Genomic DNA, 11,189 nt, shown 5'->3' with positions numbered 1-11,189 from the left:
AGGTGTATTGTCATTGCCATCACTAAAATAAATTTTATTTTAGTGCTTTATAGCATGATGAAAAGCAGTGATATATGTTAACTACATCTCTTGATGCTAGAAGCAATTATACACAAACTGAACTTCAGAAGGCAAGATGGTCTCCAAGATAGAGTATACATTCTGCCATGCATTTACAGTAGGAAAGGTCTGTGTTTAGATTGTCATTTCTTAGCCTACAGAAGGAAAGGTGAGAAGAAATAAGATGTGGAAAAAGAAGTCTGTGTGTTTACACACAGGTATAATAAATTCTGCTGGCCAGCAGGGTGTAAACACTGTTTACAGCCCCCAAGGTTGCCCGAAGCTTCTCCTCAAGTCTTTGGATCGCCTTCTGACACAGCATTATCACACACAGCATTATCAGACCTTTACTGGTACACTTTATTCTTTTCCCTTATGTCTCAAGTCTTTCCATTTTTAGATTGTACTTGCCTCTGGACACCAACTCTGCTTGAGAAGCAGTTTGCATATTATGGGTGTAAGTATAGTACGCGTAGTAAGCACTGAGGAAACTAAATAAGGCATCAGAGGAGAGGAAAACCCGCATTTAGTAGGCAGTGCTATAAAAATACTCCTTCCTTCTCCCAGCCCACGAGTATGAGGAACACTTGCCTCTTCATTGCTTTCAGGAAGAAATTCTTCAATGTGAAAGTGGTGAGACACTGGCACAGGTGGCCTGGTGGATCTTTGGGTGCCCCATCCCTGGGAGTGTTCAAGGCCAGGTTGGATGGGGCTTTGAGCAGCCTGGTCTAGTGGAAGGTGACCCTGCCCATGGCAGGGGATTGGAACTGGATGGTCCTTAAGATCCCCTCCAACCCAAATCATTCTACGATGCTGTGAAGCTGTGTCTCAACATCATGAAGGCAGCACGGTGCCCCACTCGCCTTACAAACCCTCCACGAAATCTATAAGGAAAACCGGAGTGGAAAGCTGAGAGAGGAAACCTCTTCACTGCCCCCGGCTTGAAAAGTGGGTGAGGAGAGCGCCGTGATGCTGCACGTCCCGCCTCATCCTCACAGGGGCATCGCGCGGGTTCCCTGAGAGCCAAACACGCCCCACACCGGTGTTTCCCCACAGACTCTCCCCACATCCACGCTCTCCACCACAATGTGTTTCTCCGCCCCGGTTTGCTCCGTCCGACAGGCCGCAGCCCGTCCCCATGGTGACCGCGGCTCCGCCCCGCGGGCGGGCCCAGCGCCGGCCCCGCCCGCTCTCCCGCCGCCGCCGCCGCGCTCCGGGCCCGGCGCCCTTCTCCCTCCGCTGCCCCCGTGCCCTGGCTCCGCTCTAGCCTGGAGCGGGCGCCGCGATGGCTCCGGCCGCTGACCGGGAGGGTTACTGGGGTCCGCCGACCTCCACCCTGGAGTGGTGCGAGGAGAACTACGCCGTCTCCTACTATATCGCCGAGTTCTGTGAGTGGCCGCTCCGGCCCCGGGTCCTGCCCCGGCCCCGGGGGCCCCGTCCCACCGCCGCCTCCTTCTCCCTCTCCGCAGCTCTTCGTGCTCTCTCCCCGCGGCGGGGGAATCCCTCCTCCTCCTTGGCCCCTCTTTTCTGCGGGGTGACGGTGCCGCTGCCCCTCAGCCAACCCCGGTGGGTGGAAATGGGTGTTTTTTACCGCCTTTCCCCACAAATCCGTGTCGGAAGCACGGGCTGGTGTTGCCCCTCTCTCCCCAGCGTGTCGTTTGGGCCCCCATCCCAAGCGTGTCCTTTCGGCCTGTGTCCGTAGGGATGGCAGGGCTGGAGCGGGGGTGCCGGGGGCCTGCGGCGGTGGCTGGGATGGGGTGGCCCGTGAGCTTTGTCCTGGGGGTGTCACGGGAGCTGGGCTGGCTGTGTGGCACCGCAGGCACGGGTGAAGAGAGGGAGGGACTCTCGCTGGAGTCGTGCTTGGCGTGTCACGCCGTGAAGCCACACGGGTCTGCTGCTCTGCTCCCCTTGAGGTGGAACCATCTGCACAGCCTGGACTGTCAAACCAAGTGAAACTGCTCAGGGAGAGAGAAAAGGTATCTTCCTATGCAAGATACGGCTTCATCCAGGGATGACACCTTCCCCCAGCTGGTCTTTGGTGCCTCCTGATGACCATCGTCAATCAGGTGGCTCTGCTCCCAGGTGGTGGGAGTTAAGCGAGGCTTGAAAGGTCGCTCTGTTTCAAGTGATTATCTTTTAGGATAGCTCAGAGCACTGGGAAGAGAGCAGGCCATTGGTTTGACCTCGAAACTCTGTTATTCAGAAACACTCAGGATTTAGCATGTTTTAGGGAAAAAAAGAAGGGGCTTCAACTACAGGGTTATCCATCAGGTGCTTGAGAAAGTAGTGTCTTGCAGGTGATAAAAGATCAAGCCCTATGTCACTGAGGTTTTGTTGAACAACTAAGTATTTTTGTGTCCTGGGCAGAGACTTTAAAGGGTGTAGTAGTTATAATTATGTGCTTCTGCCTGGCATACGCCCTGTACTGCGAAAAACTTTCACACGCATAAGGTAGGTAGCTGCCTTTGAAGTGTTAGGGCCCTGGGTGCTCAAGTGACCAGGCTCACCTACCCTGAAGTGCTTGAAGTGGGCAATCTGCAGAGGCCTTTCACATAGCTGGGATGCTTCAGCAGTGGTTTGGAAGAGCTTGGCATGCAGAAGATGGAAGGTTCTGGGTTTCCATGCCCAGCTGTGACTCCTGGTTGCAAGCACTGACATGGGTGAGGATCCAAAATGAATAATTGTGAAAGAGTGTTCAGAGTATAGGAATAGGAAGAACAGGATCTGAAATGAACAACAGTAGCATAAGCAGCTTAGAAGCTCAGAGGAAAAAGGAAGTTAGTGTGTAGATTTATGGCTGAGGCAGGCTGGCTGAAAAGGAAACAAAATTAAATACTCTTAAAAAGGGACAAACTTAGAAGTCTAAATAGAATGAGACTTTTGCAGAGTATGTATATATGTGTTTTCCTTTTTGTCAAGCATAATTTGTGAGATAATTCTCATAGGGAAGAGGAAGTTCTGTTTCTTCATTAATGTAAAAATGAATTTGACTAGCATGTAAATTTTTAAAATAATTCATGCATTGTTGACCTTGTTAACTGATACTTTTTGTCTCCTTTTGGATTATTCAGGAGAAGGAAGATGAGGATGAGGGTAATGGGAGGCAGAAAGGCTTGTGTTCTGAAGAAAAAGAGAGTAGCTATACTAGGGCTGGTCCCTCCTTACGGTTTTGGTGTTTGGGATGACAGTTTGTTGGTCTGTCAGTTGCACTGAAAAAAACTGTATATAAGGGGTATGCTGTAATGTAAAGCATTTAAATGATCTAAGTTTAAAATGCAAAACAGTAAGTAAGCCTGCTGTGGTGTAGGGTTAGCTTAACAGCAGCTAATTTCAGTCCAGATGCCAAGATGGGTTAGATTTTCTTCAGCAGTAGTTCTCTAACAGTGCTTTGAGGGTCTGAGGCAATAAGTGTTCTGGGGATATTATTTGAAGTTTTACCTTACAGAAGAGTGAAAATCCATTTCTGACTTGGTACCACTCAGGTACAGCTGATTGTAAAAATTTTTGCATTAATATTTGTTGTAAGTTGTTTGTTAATGGTGGTTAATAATTTATAAGAAACTTCGGAGGCCCAAAGATTGAAGAATACTGGCAGGTCCAAACCAAATAGATTGCAGGCTAAAGAACCAAACAGAAAGCTTGTACAAATTACATTTTTGTGCCATTTAGCAATTTGGTTTTGACATGCTACTTTTAGTACAGAATTGCTACATTGTGTTCCAAAAGCCCACATGCAGTTCCTTGCTCTTTACTCCTTATAGAACTAGTGTAAATGGTAGCAGCTTATCAATTGTATGTAGTGAGAGATGTGGCAGTGAGGAAAGGTGATGGTGTAGCACTTCATACTTGAATTCCCTTGATGTATCCCAAATATGGTGGCATGTATTCAAAAGTTCATTTTTTTAATAATGAGAAATGCTTTTTCTTGCCTTTCTGAGTCTGCACCTAGTCAGTTTTTCTCCCCTGTGGAGGTGGATGACTAACTGCTCTGCATCCATCTGTAGAATATTAAACCCATTGAAATGGAAAACCAGTTAAAAGAATTGTTTTGCAAGCTTAAGTCTGTTAAGCCTTAAAATGAGTCTTATATCCCCCACTGATCAAACCTATTGTATGGTGTAGTAATTCCTTTTTCAGGGTTTCTCATTGATTGCCTCCTGTGTGCTGGAGAGCAAGTAGTAGATGTGGGGTTTTTTCCCTTCTTTAAACCTTTCAAGGTCTCAGTTCTTAAAAGCTGAATTATCCAAACTTTTGTACACTTGCTTACGAAAAAATAGTAAAGGATAAACCCACCATCCTCCCACACAAGCAAATAGAAAAAGGGCAAATATAAGTTCTGGGTTTTAGCACTTATCACTCAAATGCTACAGCTTACTCCTTATTTTAGCAGGGTTGATGTTTCAGACCAGTTTAGCCCACGTAGCATTGAGTTTTGGAGGTCTGTTTTGACATGAATGTCTATCACAGGAGCCTTACCATTCTTGGATTCAGTCATCCCTGTAAGAAGAGCTTCTCTTATAGAATATGCTGAGTGAATATAACTAATCTTCACATACTCCCTTTGCTGAAAGCATGTAGAGTAGTACCAATTCAAGCAAATATTTTAGATTCAAAGGAGCCCTGTGTGGTACATGAGGGCTTATAATTCTCAGTCGGGAGAATCATGGGGGCGAATTTGTTGTAGTTAACAACAGAATGCTGTGTTCCAGTTTGGATCAAACTTGAGTCATGTTTCCAGTTATGTTGCTTTGAGCTATCATTGTCCATGAGTAATATGCATCATCTACAACATGACAGGTTTAGAGATATCCTTATGCTGGCATTTACAGCAGCAAGCATCTAGAACATTGCTTCAGGCTTCTCAAGGAATTAGTGAAATTGTTTCTTTCTTGGCTTCTGGTCTTGTCCAAGTATGTTCTGATATCTTTGTATAAGAATTTTTTTATTATTATCATTACCAGAGTTAAATCCATTAGTTTTTGTTTTCATTAGAGATCTGGTAAGTGACTTCTTGTAACTGGGATTTCCTTATGGGACTCTTATTTAGGAAAAAAACACACCCATGTCATGAGAATCTGCCCATGTTTCTAGCTATTTTTGTTCCGCTTCCTTCAAGCTTCTGATTTTTGCCTCAGACAAGAGATTGAGACAAGATTATGGTGACTTGTGTTCTTAAGTGTGAGATATCTCTTGATCTCACATCTTGGATGGCATAGAGTGCTGTCCCAGCATTCTCGACATTGTGTTTCCTTTTAGGCATTGCTCAGAGAATACAGCTGCCAAAGATGCACAGATCTCTATTTTCTATGGGGCTCATTACTTTAAAACATAAAAACTTGCAAAATTTACTTAAAGTCATTAATGTTGAATTTGTACTGCCATGTATGGATTGTCACTTGTTCCTCGTGGGTGTCCTGTTGCATTTTGCCTTTTTTGCCAGAGGCTTTGAAAAGCAGCCAGAGACTGTTGGGCTAGGTACTCTCCAAGTGAGAGTTAGAAAACTAAAATAAAGCCAACTGTCTGCCTTCAAGAACTCTTCCTGTTCTTTCAGTGATAAAGTGGCAGATGAAGAAAACATCATCAAGTTTAATTGGGTGTGATGAGCCCAACTGCCTGGCTGAGATGGAGCGATTTACAGATGACATGACACAGATGAGTTCTAAAGAGTGCTTTAACAGAAGACAGTGTCACAGACCTATAGACTTTAAGACTGAAAGGGATTTGAGTGTATAAATTTAATGATCTCATTGGAGGAAACCACATCACAACTTTCCTCTGGAAATTTATTTGGCTTCTTGAGGGAGCTCCCTGAACTGAGGAGGCACTGCAAGCAAAAAGGTAAAGGAAGCATTAAAATAATTGATGGTGAGTGTAAAGTCAAGTGGAGTGTGCAGAACAGTGCTCAACTGTGCAGTGTGTTTTGGGATGAACACTTCTAGCTTGCTTTTTGTGCTGCAGACAAAAAGAAGTTGAAAGATTATTTATTTTTTTTCTCCAAAAAATAAAATAGCAGAACCAAAATCATAAGCCAGATGGTCTCTGCTGTCACTTCTTTATTTCTTTCTATTTGGTTTTGAATCAGTAGCAAATACTGTTGTATTAATTTATTTCCTTTCCTAGGCTGTAAAAGTACATTCTTGGCTTAAGCCTAAAGATAGTCTTGTCACACAGCTTTGATGCATTTTGACATCACTAATGATTTATATGTTATTTTTAATTCTTCCTTCCTTTTTATCTTTCATCATGATGCAACTCTACCTTTGATCTCATGACAGCTTAATTTTCAGTTTTCCCACCAGTCTTTGTTGAAAGATGGGGTCAAAGGCTCTTGGAAAGCTGATTTCCCCAGTCATCAGTTCTTATTTATCCATCATGTTATGGATACGCTTAAAGCCTGTCAGATGCTGTGCTAATGGACCACATGTATGTTTATCTACTAATGTGTGTAGCTATTAAGTGACAATAAAATTCTTAAATATGGTTTAACAAAGCATTTGATTACTCTATAATTAGTGCTTCATATTCAGTACTTGTACAGCTGGCAGTTGGACATCTGCCACTCCAAATGGTAACAGACCAATGACATTTCTACATTTTAATTTTTCGTATGTGCAAACTGAGGCAGACAGGTTTATGAACTGCATGATATGAATTTGCAGAATATATATTTGTAGCTAGAAATAGGAAGATTAATGTAAAATAAATGATTGTAAAGGACCACTGCTGACTTTAAAGTTACTTTTAATGAGCTTTTAGTCACAGATTAAAAACTTGTCATAATTGAAAGACAAAAAGTCTTCAGTCTGGGGTTTGCTGTGTCTTGTGTGTGTGAAACTGCTATTTATGTAATGCATTTTCTATATTTGCTGGTGCCTTTCACAGATAAGTGGGAAAGATTTTTTTGTTTTTCCTTTAAAGAGGAAAGATTTAATTATCGATGCAAAAATGTTCAAAGGAAGTCTGGGAATTGTCTCCAATCCCAACAGCTCAGCAATGTATGGTTGTTTTGTCTTGCAACTTGTGTGAGTGCTCACACACTTGGCTGTTTCTCTGACTACCTCAAGAGGATCATGGAAAGGTTTGTGGCTCATGAAAGGTTATAAAATGCAAAAAGTTCTTTTAATTCAAAATGTGTGTCTAAACAGGACATTATAATGCTAGAAGAGAACCCATTTGCAGTGGTTATCAGGGCAGAGCTACCTACCTTAGATTGCCTTCTAGCTGGGAGGCTCTTTGTACCTGCCTCATTAATTACTCTCCTTCTTCCGTCCATTAGCAGAGAAGCTGAGCTGCTGCATGAATTAAAGGTGCTTGGTTATTCTGTCTTTGTGGAAGTACTACAAAGAGCAAAAGAATGTGTGAGGAAGAGAGAAATTCTAGAGAACGTTGCAGTAAAAAAGCCCAGAGCAGCACTGCTTTAGTGTCAATCATTTACCATTAATTGATCTGAATATGCCCATATAGGCAAGCTCAGCGTAGAGGCTCAGTGGTTTTGCTGGGTACTGTTTAGATTTAAGGTTTCAGGCACAGATCCTTCTTTGTACTTGAAAATGCAATTATAAATTTTCGAAGTTTTTGTGCTAGCTCAAAAAAATGAAGTGTCTAACCATGATATTTTTTTTCAGTTCCTAAAAATTAATTTCCTTGAAGAAATATGCTGCATGTGCACTGTGACCAGTCACTGAAAAAACTGATATTTCTAAATGATTACTGCAGTCAGCATCTCCAGATCATTATCTCCTTTACAGTCAGGTCCATCATCCTCTGGCAAAGTACGTACTTCAGTGTGTCTGGAGTTCAGGAGGCAGAAGTTGTTCTTTCTGTCAGTCTTGGTGGAGAGATTGCACCCTTTGTGTCCCTTCCTCAGCCTTACAAGATTCCTCTTCAGTTCTTTGCCTCTCCACCAACTGGTGACTCAACCTGCCCTGGACATTGCAGCACTTTCCTGAAGGAAATTCCAAACTTTATTTCAAATTTGAGATTAGTGTCCAACAGCGTGTCTATTTCCCAGCTGTGTCCTGGGGCTTTAGTTTCTTATATTTGGGTTTACATCGTTCCTTGATTCCTTAGGACATGTTTTCTGAATGCTGTGTCCTTGGAGTGACCCTGAAATGGTATGTGCAGCGTGTGTGTGTCTCTTCAAGAATCTCTGGCTGGCTTTATGAATAGGAAGATATGTTCCCTTAGCCAAGTCCAGGTAATACTGCAATTTTCCTCTCTAAACAGAGGAACTGGAGAAGGGAACAAGAGTGTGGCCTGATTAAGCTGGGCAAGGTTCAGGATGTTAGTTTGAGACTTGACTTTTATATTTGGGAAGGCAAGATTTAGACTTCTTCAGGCAGGAAAGCAGACAAGCAGAATTAGGAAAAGATGTGGTGTTAGGGGTGACCTGAACATCTTCATGTTTTGCATGAATTTAGTATGAATTTTATATGTATTCCAACTCATAGGATTTCAAGGTATCAACTTAATAGTCATAAGACATGACCCTAGAAGCTCTTGGTTTATACAATGCTTTAATGAGCTCATTATTTGCAGTAAGCTCATGATGCCACTGCTCTGTAGGCTAGATTTTTAGTTATTGCTAATTCATGTTGGATAAGGATTTTCATTTGAACAAGAATCAGCACCTGGGAAACAGATACAGTATTAGCTCAAAGAAGTCCTTTAGAGCACTGAGCATGAAAATTAGTCTGGACACTTTCAGTCTTGGGACAGAGGTATTTCTGTGTTAACCTGATGAACAAATGACATCTCTTTCTTCATCCTGCCTGGTCAACACTATTTGTTTGTTCAATCAAAGACCTGCTTCCTGACTGGAAAGCATGCTATTGTGATCCCTTCAAATGGGGATTTTAAGCTTCACTGAGGAAACCCAGGGAAAACTGAAAAATGACTTGTATGTCTTTGAGAAAGAGACTTTGCAGATCTGGCTTGCTCTGAAATCAAATGGGTCATCTGCAACAGGAAGCAAAAATGACCAACAGAACTGATAAACTGAATTTGTTGTCACAGAGAGGAGTTTACATTACTTCTAGATAAAATGGGTGTATTTTTCTTCTACAAGTACTTACCTTTTCTTGCACAGCAAACCTTTTCATGTTTGTGTGAGTCTCGTTACAGATTGGATTGTTCTTGGAGGGAGTTTGTAGTGCTGCTCTCCTGCCAGAGACTTCCAGGTCTGGTGCTGACCCCAGATTGCAGCAGCCAAGCTGCTCTGGGGGTTATTGCACACAGGTGCAGGGTGTATTTCTACTGATATTCCTGCAGTCCTTACATGGGATACATACGTTATTTATTTTTTTAGATTTTGAATCTTACAGACTTAAGAAAAAACTCACAAATATATAAACTCAGAGTTGCTCCAGGTGATATTATGTTCATGAATGAAAATGGATGTCTTTTCTTTTTTTCCAAGTCTTTTTCACAGTTGTGAAAATAAGCTGTATAAGCAGAAAGAATAAACTATACACAGTGTGCTGAACCCAGTGTAAACTGCCTGGAAAATCAGAGAAAGAAAACTTTTTGCTTTATTTTTTCAATTTAGTAGTGTTGGCAATGCACTTCTGTTCATACCGGTTTAATGCTATCTCCATAAGCTGCTGCTAGCAGTAGCAGTGTAGAAGTTCAGGGCTTTCTTTTGATGTAGCAGAGCAAAGACCAGAGGATCATTGCTGGTTTGTGCTACTGGTGAGCAGTGTCTCTCTAAGAATCAGTTCAATTGATTTGTGTCAGTGCCTTGGAAAGCAGCAGAGATATGCACTGTGGTAGTGAAATCATACAGCAGATGTTGTTTTCATTCACTTAAACAAACTGCTATGCCTTTGTGATCTGTGATACCACAGTTGCTTTTCACTCAGAGTTTTGGTGGCTGTTAAATCTTTCAAGGCCCAAGTTTTATAATCCTACAAGGCTCCTCAGATACATTCTTCTGCACAGTGCATAAAGTTAGTGCCATACTGAAATGCTGAAACTGTTGAGTCTATCCCAATTTAATGTTTCATGTCCTTTTTTTCCCCTCTATTCTGGGCTGCAGAGAAATACTGTAAAGCTATTTCTGTTTCTTAAATGCATTTCCTTCCAAGCTCTTCCATGCTGATTTCCACTTGACTTTTGTATTATTTTTTTTTTCTACAATTGTCTCAGGCGTTTCCTCTGGAAGATTTCCTCTGCCAGCCTTTGGGCCACATCTGTGTTGGGAACACAGTTATTTTGTATATGGGTTTCAACTATTTTGTATCTTATTCAGTAAAACTGATTTCTGCCCAAATTCCTGCCACCCACCTTATGAGCTATTATTGTGTAGGTACTATATTAATTTATATTTATAACAAAAAGATAGTGTTTAAAGTTTGAACCTTCTGTGTATTTTATATCTCTTTCTTTATTTGGTTTAGACTGTGAGATACTTAAGATATGGGCTTTGATCTTACTGTCTCTGTGGAAAAGCTTCATTTTCCCTCCAGATGAATAGCTTTTGCCAAGATTTGTGGATGATAGATGATTGCTAATATTTTTCTTTTCATTTTTCAAGCATGAACAAGAAGGTTGTCTTGAAATGACAATTGAACAGTGACTAAAGAAGAGTTAGAGTTAGTTGTAGACTAGGAGTGACGACCTTTGATTCTTGCATTATTGAATTAATTGGGTACTGTTGAAAGTTTTTGCTTGAGGTTGTTATATTAACTGGAAAAGGTTATGAAGACTTTGGAGAAATGAAGTACCTATGTAAAAGAGATAAAGTTAGATATTTAGGATTGAAGATGATGATTCCAGGTCATTTCTGTGATCAGTTGCCTGTCATCACATGTTTCAGTTAGCCTTAGGGTTTTTCATTTAAGGCGGCCCTGCAAAAAAAAAAGAAAAGAAAAAATATGGTTATTTGCAGAAGGAATCTTTTATTACTACTGATGATAAGAGGGTGAATGTCACCAATCAGTATTTGAGTGGCTGCGGTGTGTCTGAATCAGGCTGTGGTTGCTGAGCAGTTTCATTATCCTCATGTGCTCTCCTACAGTTATGTAGTATTATTTTTTATGTAGTATTGTAGTAACTTTTAATTTCCTGCCATCCAAACAGGGCAAAAGAATGGCATGAGTCATTGGTAGAAGAGGCTTTAATTGTTCTGG

At 41.8% G+C, this 11,189-nt stretch overlaps 1 protein-coding gene across 1 annotated transcript in view; it reads left to right on the top strand.

The window, feature by feature from the left end:
- Positions 1-1,221: 1,221 nt before the first annotated feature.
- Positions 1,222-11,189, top strand: part of ACER3 (alkaline ceramidase 3) — a 56,260-nt gene continuing 46,292 nt past the window's right edge. Inside the window, exon 1 of the mRNA XM_054627674.2 lies at positions 1,222-1,448. Coding sequence (XP_054483649.1) covers positions 1,346-1,448 — 103 coding nt within the window. The 5' untranslated portion in view covers positions 1,222-1,345. The remainder of the gene's footprint in view (positions 1,449-11,189) is intronic.

The sequence above is a fragment of the Agelaius phoeniceus genome, chromosome 2, assembly GCF_051311805.1.
Source record: "Agelaius phoeniceus isolate bAgePho1 chromosome 2, bAgePho1.hap1, whole genome shotgun sequence".
NCBI lineage: Eukaryota > Metazoa > Chordata > Aves > Passeriformes > Icteridae > Agelaius > Agelaius phoeniceus.
Note: the sequence above shows the minus strand (reverse complement) of the source record. Positions and strands in the feature narration are given on the sequence as shown.